Raw genomic sequence first — 22111 nt, 5'->3', positions numbered from 1 at the left:
GAGGTAACGGTGCGGGAGCAAGAAGAAAAGTCATTACAGAGATTCATTGGTCTCTGGTTCTGGTTAAATGGATGAGCACAGAATCAGGAAAATATAGTCAGTAGATAAGTGTTGGAGTATGGTGTGGTTACGAAGGCCTCAGAAGATGGAGTAAGGTATGAGTGAGAACTTATCCTTTCACAGTCACACAGGACATCATTTATGACTTTGACAATAACTGCTTGTGGACTGTGGCTATGGTGGAACCTGATTTGGATATGGTAAGTGGTATGGAGGGGAGGTATTAAGCAAGGAGAATTGGTGCGAATGAAGAAAGATTCAAATACTACATAATTGTGAAAAAAAAGGAACTAAACCAGCTTAACGACAATTACTAGGACTGTAGCTTGATGTTGAGCAATAAAGTACACAGTACTACCTGATCAGAAATTACTCCAGACAACTTCCCACCTAGAGATTCTGTCTACCAGGCCCGCTGTCAAGGAAAGGCCACCAGCATTCTCAAAGATCCATTCCACCCTGGCAATGTTTTCCTACAACCTCTACCGTTGGGAAGAAGGTACAGAAGCCTGAACACACGTACCATCTGGTTTCGTAAATTTCTACCCTACTGTTGTTAGAATACTGAATGGACTCAGAAACTCTTAACATTCAGCTGTATCTGTGTTTTTATTTTTGCCGTCATCTATCTATTATTTACTTATCTGTGCTACTTAACTCTGTGACCTGCCTGTATTGCTCCCAAGACAAAGCTTTTCACTGTGCCTCGGTACACATGACAATAAATTCAATTCTACTCAGTTCACAATTGCAACACTTTGAACATAGTAACTCTGCTTCTCACCTTTTCATCATAAACAATTCCAGGCATGACTTCTGGTGCCTGATATCCAGGAGTACCTTCAACACCAAGGGCTCCTTCATGGAATGACTGACGAGATATTCCATAATCAGACAGCTTCACATTTACTGTTTCTGTCAAATCCAGAGTCCAAACCAAAACATTATCCGACTTCAGGTCACAGAAGATGATATTTTTTCTGTGCAGGTATGCCAAGCCAACTGCAATTTGATAGGCTATTCTATGAGTTAACATATGTCCCAGGGGAATAAATGAAGCGCCTGTTTGAAAGAGAACAGTTGTTCTAGGTTTTCACAATGATAATTTTAATTTATCTTAGATAACATTTTTTTAACAGACTGATAAAACTTAAAACAAAGGTAAATCATGAAACTTTATTATTCAAAAATTCAAGTTAGGAGGTCCATAAAATATCCTACAATTCTTTTTTGAATTCTTTGTAATTCTAATTTTCCATATTTAGATTTTGTACTCCCAAATCCAAACTTTTCTCACACTGTACCTTATTTTGGTGATTGTCGAGGACTCTGCAGGATGCATTAAATACTGTTTCCACAAAATTAAAAATCTCACAACACCAGGTTATCGTCTAACAGGTTTAACTGGAAGCAATAGCTTTCAAAGCACTGCTCCTTCATCAGGTGGTTGTGGAGTACACAATTGTAAGACACAGAATTTACAGCAAAAGTTTACAGTGTGATGTAACTGAAATTATACCTTGATTGTTTGTTAAGTCTCTCATCTGTTAGAATGGCCATGATAGTTTCACTTCTTTCATATGTAAATCACAAAACTTTTTTTAAAAGTTACATTCTCAGGTTAACTTTAACAATTGGTGTCAGCCCAGATAATGTGTTGAAGGTATTGGCCCCCTGTGTGCTGCTGTCTGTGCCATAATGTTCAGACTGATTCTAATCTAAAAAATAAATTAACAGAATCTTACATGGATTCATGCAGTTTTTGAGCGTAGTACAATGTAACGCTGCACGTTTTGCTATAAATTCTGTGTCTTACAATTGTGTACTCCACAACCACCTGATGAAGGAGCGTCGCTCCGAAAGCTAGTGCATCCAATTAAACTTGTTGGACTATAACCTGGTATTGTGTGATTTTTAACTTTGTACATTCCAGTCCAACACAGGCACGTCCAAATCACGTTTCCACTAAGTGGATGTGTTCTTCACTATTACCTTCAGCATAATCAATCAAAACTGTATGCAGACTGCCCAATGGAGCCAGCTCTAAGGCAAAACAAAGTGGGTGAATACTAATGCCAATCAGTGACACAATGCACGGATGTTGCATGGAATGAAGCATGCTGGCCTCTTGACGGAACTCGGAGAAATTCCGTAATGCCTCCATGGCCTCCAGATGTCTGAACATTGAGTCTGAAATGGAAGATTTGAAAAAAATAACTTGTATCAATGTGGGAATAGAGACCAAGATCCAGGCTTTAACTTTTGTCAAGTTCTACTTGTCTCTTTCTCCAAGGTACACACCAACCTTGTAATCATATTCCTGTTTCTTCATTGTTGGTATGCCTACATCCTGGAACTTGCTTTCTAACTGCACTATGGGTGTTCCAAAAACCCAAGGAATACTATTGTTTAAGAAGACAGCTCATCACCAACGTCTCAAGGACAGTTAGAGATAGATAACAAATCCTAGCCATATCAGCAACACCCTTGTCAATAACACTTGAAAATGAATTAATAACATTCCCACCCTTTGAACCTTTAATATTCAACATCACTCAGTGCTAGGTAGTCAGAGTCATACAGCACAGAAACAGACCATTTGGTTCAACTCACCCACCCCAACTAGACAACCCAATCTGATCAAATCCCATTTGCCAGATTTGACCCCGTTCCTTCTAAACCCTTCCTATTCATATACCTATACAGACGTCTTTAAAATGTATTGTACCTGTCTCTACCACTTCCTCTGGCAGCTTGATCCATTCAAGCACCACTGTCTTTGTGAAGAAGTTACCTCTCAGGTCCTTTTAAGCCTTTCCCCTCTCACCTTAAACCTACCCCCTCTAGTTTCGGATATTCTTAAGATTTAATATCTTTCATTGCTTATCCTTAACATTGTTAGTCTTCATATTCAATATGTCTTATTAATAGCCATAAATAATTAAGATTCCCAAGCATTAATTGTTAGTATACAAGATCACCCACTGTTAACTTTAAATAATACATTATATATTATGATACTCTATATTATAACATGGTATATCATACAGCAAGACTGAAGTGTTGGAGACAAAACTGGCCTTTTAAACGTTTTCCATCATGCTGATATCCCATAGAATCAGCATGTAAAAGCATCTAGTGTCTGCGTACAATCCATTATGCAATATAACCATTCAGAGTAGAAAATGCCGAAACATTTTGATGCAAGGTAATGCCGGATATCAGGGGAAGTCTCAAAAATACACTGGCAAGATTTCCTGGCAGTACATTTAAAATTCCACAATCCATCCCAAACTAGTTCAGCAGATTCCTGCCTATTGAAATAATGTTACTGGTATAAAGAAGAGGAACACAATTCCAAACTTAAATGTACTCGTGACATTCAGCTATTATTTTTGAACATATTTATTCTAAGATGTTTACCCTCATTGATGCCATCAGATTGCTGTCCACATTTTTTGAAGTGGAATTTCTTGACCGCTATTGGCATGGTGTTATATCTTGCTTTGTACACTGTTGTTCCACTTCCTCCTTGTCCGAGGATATTGTCTGTAGATTCACTTTGTTCCAGACAATTCATTTCTAGAAATAACCTGCACAACAGCATTAAACACAATTATAAAAACAACACTGCAGTAAACTTTTCATAATTCAATTTAGGCAAAGACCAACACAGAGATAACTATTTATACTAACCCTCTGCTAAAATGAGTAGGAGTCAGATATTAGTTAGACTGATATAAATGTAATTGTCACTTGGCGGTACACAACTTGAATCGTGCTGTGAAGAGATGTCTTGCTGAAACTTTTCATCTTGCACTCATCAGGACAAGTACAAAAACGTCAAATTTCAAAAGATCACGAATTATAGGAGAAGAGGGTTGACTGGTTTCCTCGGCAACTTTGATTGGTCAAGAAGTTTCCATAGAGAGAGCTCCCCAAGTCCCGAGGTGATTCAAAATATGGAGCAAGGCTAGGACTTTTATTTTGCTTGCAGAGAACAGGACTCTGCGTATCGATTTTAGCAAATTAAAATTTTAGCAAAGGCATTTTACACTTATGTGAGGAATAAGAGAATGGTCAAAGAAAGAGTAGGGCCGATCCCGGATAGCATTGGGAATTTGTGTGTGGAGTCTGAGGAGGTGGGGGAAGCCCTAAATGAGTTTTTTGCTTCTGTCATTACGAAAGAAACAAACTTTGTAGTGAATGAAACCTTTGAAGAGCAGGTGTGCATGCTGGAATGGATAGAGATAGAGGAAGCTGATGTGCTGAAAATTTTGACAAACATTAAGATTGACAAGTCGCCAGGCCCAGACCAGATTTGTCCTTGGCTGCTTTGGGAAACGAGAAATGTAATTGCTTCGCCACTTGCGAAGATCTTTGCATCCTCGCTCTCCACTGGAGTCGTACCTGAGGACTGGAGAGAGGCAAATGTAATTCCTCTCTTCAAGAAAGGAAATAGGGAAACCCCCGGCAATTACAGACCAGTAAGTCTCACGTCTGTCGTCTGCAAGGTGTTAGAAAGGATTCTGAGGGATAGGATTTATGACTATCTGGAAGAGCATGGCTTGATTAAATGCAGTCAACATGGCTTTGAGAGGGGCAGGTCATGCCTCACAAGCTTTATCGAGTTCTTTGAGGATGTGACTAGAAACGTTGATGAGGTTGAGCTGTGGATGTGGTGTATATGGACTTCAGCAAGGCATTTGATAAGGTTCCCCATGGTAGGCTTATTCAGAAGGTCAGGAGGAATGGGATACAGGGGAACCTAGCTGTCTGGATACAGAATTGGCTGGCCAACAGTAGAAGAAGGAAATAGAAGGAGTAGAATGGTAATAGAAGAAAAATATTCTGCCTGGAAGTCTGTGGTGAGTGGTGTTCCACAGGGCTCTGTCCTTGGGCCTCTATTGTTTGTAATTTTTGTTAATGACTTGGATGAGGGGATTGAAGGATGGGTCAGCAAGTTTGCAGATGATACAAAGGTTGGAGGTGTCGTATAGAGGGCTGTAGTAGGCTGCAGCGGGACATTGACAGGATGCAGAGATGGGCTGAGAGGTGGCAGATGGAGCTCAACCTGGATAAATGCGAGGAGATGCATTTTGGAAGGTCGAATTTGAAAGCTGAGTACAGGATTAAGGATAGGATTCTTGGCAGTGTGGAGGAACAGAGGGATCTTGGTGTGCAGGTACATAGATCCCTTAAAACGGCCACCCAAGTGGACAGGATTGTTAAGAAAGCATATGGTGTTTTAGCTTTCATTAACAGGGGGATTGTGTCTAATAGTCGTGAGATCTTGTTGCAGCTCTATAAAACTTTGGTTAGACCGCACTTGGAATACTGCGTCCAGTTCTGGTTGCCCTATTATAGAAAAGATGTGGATGCTTTGGAGAGGATTCAGAGGAGGTTCCACCCATTCCCCTACATTTACCCCTTACCTAACACTACGGGTAATTTAGCATGGCCAATTCACCTGACCCTGCACATCTTTGGACTGTGGGAGGAAACCGGAGCACCTGAAGGAAACCCACGCAGACACGGGGAGAACGTGCAAACTCCACACAGTCAGTCGCCTGAGGCGGGAATTGAACCCGGGTCTCAGGCGCTGTGAGGCAGCAGTGCTAACCACTGTGCCACCGTGCCGCCCATACTATTTTCCAGGGCAAAAATGACTAACACGAGGGGTCATAGTTTTAAGCTGGTTGGAGGAAAGTATAGAGGGGATGTCAGAGATGGGTTCTTTACACAGAGAGTTGAGAGAGCATGGAATGCATTGCCAGCAGCAGTTGTGGAAGCAAGGTCATTGGGGACATTTAAGGTCATGCATATGGTCACAGAAATTTGAGGGTGCATACATGAGGATCAGTGGTCGGCACAACATCGTGCGCTGAAGGGCCTGTTCTGTGCTGTACTGTTCTATGATCTATGTTCTAAAATTAACCATGTTACAAGCTCAATTGATTATCCCAAACTAGTTATTACTGTAGCTATTAGCATACTCAGGATTGGTCAGCAAGTGTTACTTAAACATGGAGTCACAGCTAATAATTTACATTTTGTTTTGGGTTTTGTAATTATAGATTGGTTGAGTACACTCTATACTCTGTCGATTACAATGGATTGAGCATGCTGTTTCATTTGAGTGGCCAATTATTGTGACATACAACCCATGTACCTGGCATCAAATGCTGAAATATGGCACTGGTGCTTAGTTGTGCAGTAGGCTGAATTGTCTTATGGAATGATGGCTGCACTCTGTAAAATACCACTGGTAATGTCACTGCATAGTAGCAGTGTGAAGCAGCTCAGGTTTAGCAAGATGGCCTAGTTTCAGGGAATCAGGTGATTTACTCATCACAGAATTCCCTGACCTGTTCTTATAGCCACAATAATAAAAAGCTGATTCAATTCAGTTTATTTTCAACTGTAACTCCCAGAATTTTAATAGTCTGAATTCAGCAATGGCACTGCCATTGAACGCCAAAAGATGGCTGGATTCTTTGTTATTGGAGTTTGTCATTGCCTGGCACTTGTATGGTTATGACCATTACTTGCCATTTATCAGCCCAAATGTGCTTGGTGTCCAGAACGTGTTGCATACAGACACTGACTGTTTCTGTTCGAGGAGTGGTGAAAGGTGCTGAACATTGTGCAGTCATCAGCAAAGATCCACATTTCTAATCTCAATCTATACACAGAGTCACTGATGAAGCTGCTGAAGATGATTGGATATGAGCCACTCCCTTGAGATGACAGTCCTGTGGTGACATTCTGGGACTGAGATGATAGACCTCCAACAACTACAACCAATTTTCTTTTGTCTTAAACAAGACTTCAACCAGTGGCTAGTTTTCCTCATTATTCCATTTGGATTTAGTTTTATTGGGCTCTTTGATGCAATTCTTAGTCAAATGCTGACTGATGTCAAAGATAGGCATGTTATTTGTGGCTTTCAGCTTTTTTTAACATCCACATTTAGTGTCAAGAGCTCTGTGGCCCTTGTGGAACCCAGTGGTGCACTGGTGAGCAGGTTATTACCAAGTAAGTGCTGCTTGATAGCATTATTAACTGTACATTCTACTATCTTGCTGATGGTTGAGAGTGGAATGATGGGATGATACATGGATTGGATTTATCCTGGTTTTTGTATACAAGACATGGGCAATTTTCCACATTGCTGGGTAGATGCCAGTGTGTAGATGTACTGGAGCAATTTATTTCAGGGCGTAGAGCACAAGTGATACAAATTTATTTGGACCCATAGTTTTTACCATATCCAGTGTCTCTTGAAGGTTCTTGATATCACATGAATCAAATTGGTGGAGATTGGCATCTGTGATGCTGGTCATTCAGGAGGATTCTGGGACGGATCATCCACTTGACATTCCTAACTGAAGATGACTGATGCGCTGGGCTACCCCATCACTAAGGATGTTTGTAAAGGTCTGTCCTGTTTGTTGTTTAATTGTCCACCATCATTCATGAGTGAATGCAGAAATACTGCAGAATTTTCATTTGATCAGTTGATTGTGGTACTACTTTCTGTCTATTGCATGCTGTTTTCATTAGATAAATACAAGGACTGCAGATGCTGAAAACTAGAGTCTAGATTAGAGTGGTGCTGGAAAAGCACAGCAGGTCAGGCAGCATCCGAGGTGCAGGAAAATCGACGTTTTGGGCAAAAGCCCTTCATCAGGAATAGAGCTCCATTGTTTGGATGCAAATAGTTCTGTGGTATAGTTTTTCAGGTTGATACTTCACTTTTATGTATGTCTAGGAGAAAGCAAGGACTGAAGGTGCTGGAGAGCCAGATTTGAAAAGGATGGTGCTGGAAAAGGACAGCAGGTTAAGCAGCAAACTGCCTGGCCTGCTGTGCTTTTCCAGCTACCCTTTTTGACAATGTTTGGTGCTGCACCTGGCATGCCCTCCTCCATTCTTCATTGAGTCAGGGATGACCCTTTGGCTTACTAATGACAGAATGAAAGATGTGCCAGACCATAGTGTACACATTATGGTTGAATGTAATCTGCTGCTGCTGATGATACACAGCAGCTCATGGATTCCCAGTTTTTAGTTGCTGCATCTAGTTCAAATCTACCCCATTTAATGTAGTGACAGCGTGACATACAATGAAGGGAGCACTGAATGTGATGTTGGAATTTCATCTCCACAAGGACATTGTGATAGTATTGCTAGTAGTGACTGTCATGGACAGGCACAATGACAGGTAGATTAGAGAGGGTAGGTAAACAACAGACTGCAATCAACCAGGCCACAGTAGCAAAATTCAATGCAAAATGTCTGCTGTTTGATGTGTTTCTGCGATTGGAAAGCATTCACTGAACAATTCCACGTGTGTAAATAGGGATGATAGTAATTATCAATTTGAGATAATTTGTCAAACTTGTAATTTGGTTCATGTATGTTCTCTGGAAGTAACACACATTCATACATAGAGGCCTATAATCTCTGCAAAAAGGGAATATGTGCAAGCCTGTGTCTTTTTTGAATTAACTGGGAACATGATAAATCTATTGTTTCCCATCGTTTCTTCCAAGGTTGGCTTGCCAATGAATTTGGACCCTTTTCTCCAGCAGTATAAATTGTGGCAACATGTCTCCCTTTACAACAATATAAAATGTAATTGTTTAATAAGCAAAACATTCACCAAAACAAGCTGCTTTGTTGTTGGATTCTGTATACTGCTAACTAAAATATTGGATAGAAAAGAAGGTTATGTGCTTCTGCTCCCAAAATGTGGTATAACTATTGACAGTTTTGCTGGGGGAGGGTTTGTACATCAGATACACCTACATTGAGTTACGTCATGAGGCATTAGAAAAGGCATTCATGAAAGGATAGAAATTGCTTTCTCTGTTGCTTACATTGCTTTTTCTCATATTTTAAATGATTGTTATGGATCGCAAGGTTTGTAGCTCAGGTTGAGGTTTAGGGTGTAGGTTTGCTCACTGAGCTGGAGGTTTGATATCCAGACGTTTCATTACCTGGCTAGGTAACATCATCAGTGGCGACCTCCAAGTGAAGCGAAGCTGTTGTCTCCTGCTTTCTATTTATATGTTTGTCCTGGATGGTGTTCCTGGGGTTTGTGGTGATGTCATTTCCTGTTCGTTTTCTGAAGGATTGATAGATGGCATCTAGATCTATGTGTTTGTTTATAGCGGTGTGGTTGGAGTGCCAGGCCTCTAGGAATTCTCTGGCATGCCTTTGCTTAGCCTGTCCCAGGATAGATGTGTTGTCCCAGTCGAAATGGTGGTTTTTTTCATCCGTGTGTAGGACTATGAGGGAGAGGGGGTCGTGTCTTTTTGTGACTAGCTGGAGTTCGTGTATCCTGGTGGCTAACTTTCTTCCTGTTCGTCCTACGTAGTGTTTGTGGCAGTCCTTGCATGCAATTTTATAGATGACGTTGGTCTTGTCCATGGGTTGTACTGGGTCTTTTGAGTTTGTTAGTTTTTGTTTGAGAGTGTTGGTGGGTTTGTGTGCTACTCGGATTCCGAGGGGTCTCAGTAGTCTGGCTGCCATTTCTGAAACTTCTTTGATGTATGGTAAGGTGGTTAGGGTTTCTGGCTGTGTTTGGTCTGCTTGTCATGGTTTGTTCTTGAGGAATCTGCGCACTGTGTTTTTTGAGTATCCGTTCTTCTTGAATACATCGTATAGGTGGTTCTCCTCTGTTTTTCGAAGTTCGTCTGTGCTGTAGTGTGTGGTGGCTCAAAAAACACAGTGTGCTGATTGTATGTCATCCTCCCTTCTCACTTATTGTTGTACCGTTTGCAAACATGGCGATAGTATTTCAATCATTCAAGTCATTCATATATATTGTAAGTAATTGTGGACCCAGTTCTAATCTCTGTAACATTCCACTACTTACAGGTTGCTACTCTAAAAATGCCCCCTTTACCCCAACTCTTTGCTTTCTATTAGTTAGTCAATCCTCTATTCATGCTGATAAACTATTCCCACACTTACCTTATGTAGTTATGTGCAGTATACATCAAATGCCTTTGAAAATCCAAATATATTACATCTACTGTTTCCACTTTATTTACCCTGCTCTGGAAACAATTCTTTATGAACATATTAAACAAAACATAAACCAGTGAGCGAACCTTCTTTTTTGCCAATGAGAGATTGGAGGTTTGCCAACATCAGGAGATATCCCTGAAAGTTTGATTGCTATCTACATAGACTCTAATCTTCATTTGGGTTTCCTGTGAAGGTGGTAACGCTGCACTTAGAACCTTAGTCAATCCTGGTTTGTACTTGGACTTCACACTTAATCCAGGTGACATAGCACCGGATCACCGAGAGATCATACAAAGGGTAGTGGTTTAGCATGTGGGGTCACTTGTCATAGGGAACAACACCTGAAATTCAGCTCAGTGCCGATGGTTTTAAATCACCCCCCAACATCATAGAATTTTAGAAATTACAAACCGATCTTTTTAAATGTCTCTTTTTCCTCATTGATCCCATCTCTTCTCTCTAAATCAATGATACGGTGAAACCAATCATGAACTGAAAGTACTCAGCTCAAAAACCTTCCTTCTATTTGGTGCTTCATGAGAATTCTTGGTTTCCATCTCTTGCTTACCATTTGTTCAATAGTGAAAGAGTTTCCCTCTATGTACATTAAGCAAAGTCCCCAGGTTTAATTCTCTTCTTTATCATCTGTTTTATTCTTTGTGATGTTCCCAGCCACTCAGAGCCTAAGCAAGCAACCAATACTGATCTCCGCCCCAGCACACGTCAGTTCTTCTACACTGCTACCTGGTGTCTCTGATCTTTGCTCTTTTTCTTATTAGAGTCATAGAGTCATAGAGATGTACAGCATGGAATCAGACCCTTCGGTCCAATCTGTCCATGCCGATCAGATATCCCGACCCCATTTAGTCCCACCTGCCAGCACCCGGCCCATATCCCTCCAAACCCTTCCTATTCATATACCCATCCAAATACCTCTTAAATGTTGCAATTGTACCAGCCTCCACCACATCCTCTGGCAGCTCATTCCATACACGTACCACCCTCTGAGTGAAAAAGATGCCCCTTAGGTCCGTTTTATATCTTTCCCCTCTCACCCTAAACCTATGCCCTCTAGTTCAGGACCCCCCGACCCCAGGGAAAAGACTTTGTCTATTTATCCTATCCATGCCCCTCATAATTTTGTAAACCTCTATAAGGTCACCCCGCAGCCTCCGACACTCCAGGGAAAACAGCCCCAGCCTGTTCAGCCTCTGCCTGTAGCTCAGATCCTCCAACCCTGGCAACATCCTTGTAAATCTTTTCTGAACCCTTTCAAGTTTCACAACATCTTTCCAATAGGAAGGAGACCTGAATTGCACGCAATACTCCAACAGTGGCCTAACAAGTGTCCAGTACAGCCGCAACATGACCTCCCAACTCCTGTACTCAATACTCTGACCAATAAAGGAAAGCATACCAAACACCTTCTTCACTATCCTAACTACCCGCGACTCCACTTTCAAGGAGCTATGAACCTGCACTCCAAGGTCTCTTTGTTCAGCAACACTCCCTAGGACCTTACGATTAAGTGTATAAACCCTGCTAAGATTTGCTTTCCCAAAATGCAGCACCTCACATTTATCTGAATTAAACTCTATCTGCCACTTCTCAGCCCATTGGCCCATCTGGTCCAGATCCTGTTGTAATCTGAGATAACCCTCTTCCCTGTCCGCTACACCTCCAAATTTGGTGTCATCTGCAAACTTACTAACTGTACCTCTTATGCTCGCATCCAAATCATTTATGTAAATGACGAAATGTAGAGGACCCAGCACCGATCCTTGTGGCACTCCAATGGTCACAGGCCTCCAGTCTGAAAAACAACCCTCCATCACCACCCTCTGTCAGTTTCACACCCACTAGCCAGTTCTGTATCCAAATGGCTAGTTCTCCCAGTGTTCCATGAGATCTAACCTTGCTAATCAGTCTCACATGGGGAACCTTTTCGAATGCCTTACTGATGTCCATATAGATCACATCTACTGCTCTGCCCTCATCAATCTTCTTTGTTACTTCTTCAAAAAACTCAATCAAGTTTGTGAGACATTATTTCCCACGCACAAAGCCATGTACCCGATGGGCCGGAGAGGGGCCACCTTTTCTCAGTCCCAATCCTCGAACTCAGCACTGCCTTCTTGACCTGCAATCTTCTTCCCGACCTCTCCGCCCCCACCCCCTCTCAGGCCCATCACCCTCACCTTAACTCCTTCCACCCATTGCATTCCCAACACCCCTCCCCCAAGTCCCTCCTCCCTACCTTTTTTCTTAGCCTGCTTGGCACACCCTCCTCATTCCTGAAGAAGGGCTTATGCCCGAAACGTTAGTTGTCCTGGTCCATTGATGCTGCCTGACCTGCAGCGCTTTTCCAGCAACACATTTTTCAGCTCTGATCTCCAGCATCAGCAGTCCTCACTTTCTCCTATTAAACAGTTAAGCCCAACAACATAATGTACATCCCAGAGTTCCATTTTCACAAGGTTCTTACCGGGCTGGGAAATCTGTCATAAAAAGCTCTGGAACTAGCTCCTCCAGTGAGACTGGGTCCATTGGGTGGTTGGGGCACTCAATGTGTGTGCGCTCGATGGCAGTGAGCAAGCAGTCCTCCATTTTGAAGTAATGCAGGCCATGGACCTGGGTGTGGATTTGAGCTTCCCCTGTTGCTGTGGGGCTGCAGTGAGGACACGGAACGTATTGTTCGACCAAGGGAGTCCCATCTGCTTCTGTGCCTGTAAGAGCTGTCAGTCAGAGGGGGTTAAAGAAAAGATCTGTCTCGAATGTTTCTGGCTTAAACTTACTGTTGAAATTTCTAAAAGCAGTGAATTTGTGTAAAGCAAAATTCCACAATCAGCAGCTTGATGACCTGATCAGCAATTTGAAATAACATGGGAAATAGGAGCTCGAAATGGTCATACAGACTCTGAAGCTCCATCACTCAATAGAATCAGTGCTGGACTTAGCCACCATTTTCTTCCCTTACCCCCATATTCCTTAACACTCCTAGCATCCAAAAATCTATTAATGTCAATCTTCATTATATTCATCGACTGAACACCCACAGATCTGAGAGGTGCAGAATTCCAAACATTCAACCTCGAGGGAAGAGATTTCTCAGTCTTAGGATTGGGGTCAGCCACTAATGACTTTCAATGTTAGATTCTCTCGGAGAAACAGTCTCTCAGAATCTGTCCTACAAGTCCTTCAAAATGCTAAATGCTTCAATGAAATTACCTAATTCTGAACTCCAGAAAGTATAAACTCACTCTCTCCAATCTCACATAATCATCTCACCTCATGAATCAATCCAGTGAATCTTTAGTGCGCACCCATCTCACCTTGAACAAATGTCCCCTTTTTCCTTAGACAAGAGGACCAAAGCTGTACAAAATACCCTCGGTGTGGACTCAAAACCCAATACAATTGACACAATCACAGCCTTTACCTTGCCCACCAACTTTCTTATAATAAAGATCTTTGTTACGACTCACTGGGCTAGTATGCCACAAATCAAATTCTGCTACTTCGAGTCATGCCAAATGTTCAACTTTTTTTAAAAAATGGTACACACAGCAGTCCAATTTACCTGACTTTCAGACCAAGGTTAATAGAAAGCACTGAGCAGTTTTCTATGCTGAAGATTTATTATTTATTACAAGTAATTAAATTTTACTATAGCTAAATAGATACATTTATCATTGCTTACTAAAACCCCTCCTTCCACATGCAAACAAAGTAGGGAAAATAGATTATTGAAGGAGGTAGAAAACTGGAAAGCCAGTTTAACATTATTTACTTCAGGATTCCAATACTGGACTGATCTTTCTTGGCTGACCAGACCCTTGTAGTTCAGATATCATTTGTAAGAAATCACTTGGAAAATGTATGATTATGAATTCAAAGATCACGGCTTATAGCAACTGCTACAGACAAGGTAACTAGTTTCTTTAGGTTTAAACTAAGTTTTTGACTTCAGAGAAGAGGCAGCTTCTAGGCTGTTAGAAGATCCGCACTCAGTTTCCCTCTCTTTCTTTCTGTTATTCTTTCCAGCTCCAAGCTGCTCAGCCACCTGAGAATCCAGGTTTCAGCAAGCAAAAGCTCTCTTTCATCGATAACTCGATAGGAGTCTACTGACCAATCAACATCTTGTTGCACACAAGAGCTGCATCAGTACAAATCCCCAGCCCCTATGCTGTGCAATCTGAACTTCAATTACTAGCAGTTGTTTACGATGTCTGCCATGTGTATCAAGGTTACTTGCTTTCAAAACAGCAGCTACCATTTCAAACATTAGTTTTTAAAAAAAACACCTTTTCCTCATTTCTGTCCCTAGCTTCGAAAATAAATTAAAAAGACATGGGTTCTGACACGATTATATCATTTCTCTGCATGTGAACTTTTTGTGAAGCATTTTGTGTGAAGCATATGCAAGGTCTAGGAGGATGGGAACTGGCAAAACCCTTGAAATATATAAGGAAAGTAGGAAAGAATCTAAGCATGGAATTAGAAAGGCTAACAGGGATCAGGAAAAGTCGTTAGCAAACAGGATTAAGGAGGCTTTTTATACATAAGTAAAAAGCAAGCGGGTACTTAGGGAAAGGGTTGGCCTCCTTTGTTCCCTCCATGGACAAAGGAGGGAATCTGTGTGTGGAGCCAGAAGAGGCAGGTGAGTCCAAACGAATACTTTCTATTAGTATTCATGCAAGAAAAGGAATTGGTGGAGGATGATTTCAGAGAAGGGAGTGTTGAATTTCTAAGCCAAGTTGCGATCAAAAAGGAAGAGGTTTTTGAGCATCATAAAAAAGTATTAAGATGGGTAAGTCCCCAAGTCCTGCAGAATATCGGAGGGGGCAAGAGAACAAATTGCTGGAGCATTGTATCCTCTTTGGCCACAGGTGAGGTGCCAGAGGACGGGAGAATAGCCAATATTGTCCCATTGTTTAAAAGGGATAATAGGGATAATCCAGAAAATTATAGGCCTGTGACTCTCAAATCAGGGGTAGGGAAATTATTGGAAGAGATTCTCAGGGACAAGATCTATAAGCATTTAAAAGCGAATGGCCTAATTAGTGTTAGACAGCAGGGTTGTGTGTGGTAGAGGTCATGCCTCTCTAAATTGATCAATTTTTTTGAGGAGGTGACGAAGATGATTGATGAATGAAAAGTGCCTGTTATTGTCTTCAGTTAACCCTTTAACAAGGTCCCTCATGGCAGACTGTACAAAAGGTGAAAGTCACCTGGTATCGGGGTGAGCTGGCTAGATAGATTCAGACTAGCTTAGTCATAGGAGACAGAAGGTAGCGGTAAAAGGATGCTTTACAGAATGGAAGGCTGTGACTAGTGGTTTTCCACAGGGATCACAGCTGGGACCTCTGCTGTTCGTGATCTACACAAATGATTTGGAGGGAAATGTAGCTGATCTAATTGGTAAGTTTGCAGACAATACAAAGATTGGGGGAGTTGCAGATAGTGAGGAGGATTGCCAGAGGATACAGATCAGCTGGAAGTACAGGCAGAAAAATGGCAGATGTAGTTTAATCCAGACAAATGAGAGGTGATGCATTTTGGAAGGTCAAGTACAGGTAAAAATTATACAGTGAATGACAGAACCCTTAGGACTATTGACATGCGGAGGGATCTGGGTGTGCAAATCCACAAATCACTGAAGATGGTAGTGCAGGTAGATAAGGTAGTAAAAAAAGGCCTACGGCATCCTTGCCTTTATTGGAAGAAGCACTGAGTATAAGGATAGGCAAGTTATGCTGCAGCTTTATAGAATTTAGTTAGGCCACACTTGGAATATTGCATACAGTTCACACTACCAGAAGGATGCGGATGTTTTGGACAGGGTACAGAAAAGGTTTACCAGGATGTTGCCTGGTATGGGTTTTTTTTTTAGCTATGGTTGAAAGGTTGGGTAGACTGGGTTTGTTTTCATTGGAATGCAAGAGCTTGAGGGGCGACCTGATAGAAGTTTAAAAGATTGTGAGTGGCATGGATAGAGTGGAAAGTATAAGGCTTTTTCCCAGGGTGCAGGAGCAATTACAAGGGGACCAAGATTCAAGGTGCAAGGAGCAAGTTTAAAGAGATGTGCAAGGCACGTTTTTCACACAAAGGGTGGTGAGTGCCTGGAGCACAGTGACAGAGGTGGTGGTGGAAGCAGACACAATAGCAGCATTCAAGAAACACCTGGATAAATACATGAATAGAAAGGGAATAGAGGGATACAGTGCTGTAAGTGAAGCTAACTTTCATATGGAAGAGCAAAATGTGTTGGTGCAGGCTTGGAGGGCTGAAGGGTTTGTTCCTGGGCTGAGTTGTTCTTTGTTCTGTGATGTGAACAAGGAAACTAAATTCCTTTTAGTACATTTAATAGTTTTGCACCAACATAGAAACATACAGCACAGAAACAGACACTTTGGTCCAACTCGTCCATGCTGACTAGATGTCCTAAATTAATCTAGTCTCATTTGTCAGCATTTAGCCTATATCTCTCCAAACCTTTCCTACTCATATACCCATCCAGGTGCCTTTTAAATGTTGTAATTTTACTACCCTCCACCACTTCTTCTGGCCGCTCATTCCATACACATGCCACCCTCTGCGTGAAAATGTTGTCCCTTTTAAATCTTTCCTCTCTCACCCTAAACCTACGCCCTCCACTTTTGGACTCCCCCACCCCAGGGAAAGGACCTTGTTGATTTACCCTTTCTGTGTCCCTCATGATTTTACAAACCACTATAAGGTCATCCCTCAGCCTCTGATGCTCCAGGGAAAATAGCCCCAGCCTTTTCAGCGTCTCCCTATAGCTCAAACCCTCCAACCCAGGCAACATCCTTGTAAATCTTTTCTGAACCCTTTCAAGTTTCACAACATCCTCCCTATAGCAGGGAGACCAGAACTGCCTGCTGTATTCCAATAGTGGCCTAACCAATGTCTTGTACAGCCTCAACATGACCTCCCAGCTCCTGTACTCAATACTCTGACCAATAAAGTCAAGCATACCAAATGCCTTCTTCACTATCCTATCTACCTGTGACTCCACTTTCAGGGAACTAAGAACCTGCACTCCAAAGTCCCTTTGTTCAGCAACACTCCTCAGGGCTTTATCATTAAGTGTATAAGTCCTGCTCTGATTTGCTTTTTCAAAATGCAGTACCTCACATTTATCAAAATTAAACTCCACCTGCCATTGCTCAGCCCATTAGCCCAGCTGATGAAGATCCCCTTATACTCTGAGGTAAAATTCTTGGCTGTCCACTACACCTCCAATTTTGATGTCATATTTTTGTACTTTCTATTCTTCCCACTTAAGTGTATAATTTCATATTTCCCCACATGCTAATTCATCTATCACCTTCCATCTTCTTACCTAGTTTTCATTGGGTCTACATTGCTTTGAGCCTCTCTGCATCCACATAGCTTACTTTTCCATTTGGTTTGTACCTGCAGCAAGCTTGGATATATTATACTTGTAATATGTGCTTTTCCAGCACCACACTCTCGACTCTGACTTCCAGCATCTGCAGTCCTCACTTTCTTCTATTATACTTGGCCCTCTCATCTAAACCATGAACATAGATTATGAAAATCTGAGGCTTGTGGTACTTACTGTCATCCTCAAAACGATGTGTTAATTATTTGTTATTTTAGTCCTTTAATCAATCCTCAATCCATGTTACTATATTACCTCCGCAAACCAGGAGCCCTAATCTTGTGCAATAAATATTTTTGTAGCACTTTAGTGAAAGCCTGATGAAATGCTGCCTGAAGATAAAAGTTGAATAGGACACAAGGGTAACTCCACTGCACTACTTCAAAACAATGCCAGGGATTATGTATGTTTACAGATACCCAGGACACCTTGCTTTAACATCTCATCTGAATGATGTCACTTCTGACAGAGCAGCACACCCTTCAGTTTTGCACCGCGCGATCAACCTGGATTATAAGCTCAAGTCTCCCAAGTGAGGCTTGAACCCACAACCTTCAGTACTCAGAGGCAAGTGCCGCTCAATGAGTCACAACATGGAACAATAGTGGGCCAGTACATATAGCTTCACACTCCCTTACCTGGAAACCACTGATCGATCAGAGAATTGACGTGATCAGTGATGAATGCGACTGCTGAGAAATCTCTTGTTTCAGATTGGCAATTGATTTTAATTCCCGCACTCTTTTTCCTCTTCCAGTTTACCTCAGAAGATTCCACACTACGGGAAAGCAAGGACTTACTGAGTTTCAGAAACTATAGACTACAGAAGCATCAATTGAGGCAATAACTAATAGCGTGGTTACCTCAGAAACCCACCGTCGTAGTTCACCTGTAAACCTTCTTGCCAATAAATAGTTTGGTTTCTTCTTACTCGGAAAGTGCTACAACGATTGCGACGCTGTGATCTTGTGAAGCTGTAAACTGATGCCCGATTTGTTCTGCCTCGTCTTGGATTCTTTTCATTCTCAAAGAGCTGAGGGAAAAAGCAAAAACATAAAGGTCAGAGAGGAAAGGATGACCTCCACATTAATCATCAATAATGAGTGAGAAAGTGTTGGCAATTGAGGGGGGTTGTGCGGGACTGAATTATGAGGAACTAGTGCCTAAGGCCACAATTACAGCAGAGGATACCAGGGCAACCAAGTACCTTGATGCTAAGAGATCAACGACTTCATTACCATTTCTCAATCAGGTTGCACAGTGCAAGTGAGGGTCAATTTGAAATTGCTGACATTGGGAATTTGAAAGTGAAAGGAAGGCAGAAGTCTCTGGCACTCCACAGTGTTCCCTGCACCCCATTGTTCTATTATTGTGCTTTAGGAAGGGTGCAAAGGCATTATAGTGGGTGAAAAATGATTTTGACAATTAGATACTTCATTTATGAAGATAGTTGGAAAAGTTGGGGCTACTTATTTGGAGAAGAGAAGGATAAGAGGAGATTTGACAAGGTATTCAAAATCATCAAGGGTCTGGACAGAGAAAATAAAATATATTGTTTCCTTTATATTAGGTTCAAGAACTAGCTGTCGAAATGTGTGGTGCTGGAAAACTACAGCCGGTCAGGCAGCATCCGAGGAGCAAGAGAATTGATGTTTCAGGCATAAGCCCTTCATCAGGCTTATACTGGAAAAGTCAACTCTCCTGTTCCTCGGATGCTGTCTGACCAGCTGTGCTTTTCTAGTGCCACACTTTCTGACTCTGATCTCCAGCATCTGCATTCTTCACTTTCTTCAAGAACTAGCTCGCACTGATATAAAGTGATTGCAAAAAGTACCAAAGCTAACATTTGGAAAAACATTTTGATGCAGCAAGTAGTTTGTACTTGGAATCCACTACCTGAGACTATTATAGAGGCAAACTTAATTTGGATTTCAAAAAAGATTGGATAAATAACTGAAGGGAATAAAACATTGCTGGGTTCGAGAAAGAGTAAGGTTATGGGGTGAGTACAGATGCTCTTCTGAGAGCCAGAAACAGCTTGATGGACCAGCAGCCTCATTTTATTGCCTGAGCTGCTGAGACTTTCAGAATTTTCTGTTTTGATTTTTTCAACCATCTGCAGTATTTCGCTTTTTTTTTAAAAGAGGAAAGTCACAATATCTTTCAGAGGAAAGAACTCAATTTTTCACATCATGTGATTTAATAACCTGATTTTAACTTTAATTGGGAAGCATAATGACTAGCAACTAATTTTGGAAATTTGGAGAGAAGTGGCCTCTATTTTCTAGATAATGGGAAACACTTGCAGATTTTATAGGGGACCTTTCATCAGAATTTCTGGCTTAATCAACAATGACACAAGCTATTCAATGACAGAGAATTCAATAGGAGGTCACTGTTAGCCACAGAGAGTGATAAATCACTGCTCACTTTTTGCTTCTCATCCACTTCTCAAGCCTCGCTCTTCACACCACCTTTCCTTCTTCATTTGTCCTGCCCCATCTTCTTTCCAAAAGAGGAGGAGAACAGAAAACAGGAATGCAGGGAAAAGTCAGGGAGAGGTGAAGGAGAGAGAAGCAAGGGCAAACCCTCTCTGGGTCAATGAGTGTTGGAAAGGAAAGAGAGGCTGTGATGGAGGAGAGAAGGAACAGGGAAAGAAAGAGTGTGGGTAAGGAGAAGGAAAACAATGGAGCAGAGATTCTGGATAGTTTTCAAATCTTCATTTTACATACCGGTGGAATTCTTTAATACAAAGGGTTACTGAGGCTGGGCCATTAAGTATATTCAAGGCCTTTAAATTGTTAATGGAATCAAGGGTTATGGGGAAAATTCAGGAAAGTAAAATCAAGGATTATCAGCTCAAACATGTCCTCACTGAATGGTAGAGCAGACTCAAATGGTCTACTTCTACTCCAATGCCCTATGGTCATCCTACGGTCTTATCTATATTACAAATGGCAGAGGTTGTATTGATGATCAACAGACAATTAGATGAGACGGATGAGACGTAAACAAATGACAGATTATGACTTGATGATCAGAATCTTTTACCTGGAATAGAAATGTCAAATAATGGAATCATAGAATAGTACAGCATGGAAACAGGCCCTTTGGCCCAAATTGGTCCATGCTGACCTTAGCACCCATTCAGCTAGTTCCAATTGCTCACATTTGGTCCACTAATCCCTTTCCATCTATGTACATATCCAAATGTTTTTTTAAATGTCGTTACTGTGCTTACCCCAACCACTTTCTCTGGCAGCCCATTCCACTCTCTGCGTGAAGTAGTTTCCCCTCAAATCCTACTTAAATTGTTCCCCTCTTACCTTAAACCTATGCCTCAAGCTTTCAATTCTCCCCATCTCTGGGAAAAAGACTACGTGCACTCATCCGATCTATGCCCCTCATGATTTTATACACCTCAATAAGGTCACCCCTCATTCTCCTACATTCCAAGGAATGAAGTCCTATCCTGGCTAACCTCTCCCTATATCTCAGGCCGACTGGATTAGATTCCCTACCAGTATGCAAACAGGCACTTTGACCCAATAAGTCCACACAACCCTCCGAAGAGTACCCCACCCAGACCCATTCCCCTACCTTATATTTACCCTTGACAAATTCACCTAACACTGGGTAATTTAACATGGCCAATTCATCTAACCTGCACATATTTGGGAGGAAACTGACAAAAAACCAAGGGGAGAATGTGCAAACACCATACAGGACAGTCGCCTGAGACGAGAATTGAACCCAGGTCCCTGGCACTGTGAAGGACCACTGTGCCGCTCAGTCCTGGCAACATCCTTGAAAATCTTCTTTACACTCTTTCCAGTTTAACTATGTCTTTCGTATAACAGAGTGGTCAAAATTGTACACAATATTCCAAATGCAGCCTCACCAATGACTTACACAACTGTAACGTAATGTCCCAACTCCTAAACTCAACACCTCGACCGATGAAGGCCAGCATGCTAAATGCTGGCTTCATCACCCTGTCTATTTGTGATGCTGCTTTCAAAGAACTCTGTACTTGTACTCCTCGGTCCCTCAAACACCACCACACTCCTCAGGACCTGACCACTTACTGTATAAGTCCTACCTTGGTTTGACTTTCCAAAGTGCAACACGTCACACTTATCTCTGTTGAGTTCTATTTGCCAATCTCCAGTCCACTTCTCCATCTGATCAAGATCCTTCTGTAATTTCTGATAACCTTCCTCACTATCGACAATACCTCCTAATTTTGTATCATTTGCAAACTTACTAATCATGCCTTGTACATTTACATCCAGATCATTGATGTAAATAACAAATAACAAAGGTTCCAGCATCGACCCCTGTGACACATCACTAGTCACAGGCCTCCAGTCTGAGAAACTATCTTCAGCCATCACCCTCCTACCATCGAGTCAATTTTGAATCCAATTAGCTAGCTCTCCCTGGATCCCATGCGGCCTAACCTTCATGACTGGCCTGCAGTGCAGGACTTTGACAAAGGATTTACTGAAGTCCACTGAAGACAACATCCACTGCCCTATTCATCTGTCCTCTAGGTTATCTCTTGAAAACTCTAGAAGAATT

At 41.8% G+C, this 22111-nt stretch overlaps 1 protein-coding gene across 2 annotated transcripts in view; it reads right to left on the bottom strand.

Moving 5' to 3' along the window:
- The window catches only part of lrrk1 (leucine-rich repeat kinase 1), a 252945-nt gene that overhangs the window by 69582 nt on the left and 161252 nt on the right, over nt 1–22111 (bottom strand). For both annotated transcript variants that reach the window (XM_043677668.2, XM_087981352.1), the window contains 6 exons: nt 18391–18560; nt 18166–18305; nt 12584–12833; nt 3484–3653; nt 2053–2250; nt 845–1122 (listed from right to left, as the gene is read on the bottom strand). In XM_043677668.2, the coding sequence (XP_043533603.2) occupies nt 845–1122; nt 2053–2250; nt 3484–3653; nt 12584–12833; nt 18166–18305; nt 18391–18560 (1206 nt within the window). The remainder of the gene's footprint in view (nt 1–844; nt 1123–2052; nt 2251–3483; nt 3654–12583; nt 12834–18165; nt 18306–18390; nt 18561–22111) is intronic.

Source organism: Chiloscyllium plagiosum, unplaced genomic scaffold (assembly GCF_037043375.1).
Source record: "Chiloscyllium plagiosum isolate Xiang-an unplaced genomic scaffold, Cpla_swu_hap1 HiC_scaffold_39, whole genome shotgun sequence".
Classification (NCBI taxonomy): domain Eukaryota; kingdom Metazoa; phylum Chordata; class Chondrichthyes; order Orectolobiformes; family Hemiscylliidae; genus Chiloscyllium; species Chiloscyllium plagiosum.
The sequence above is the reverse complement of the archived record's forward strand: the minus strand, read 5'-3'. Positions and strand labels throughout refer to the sequence as shown.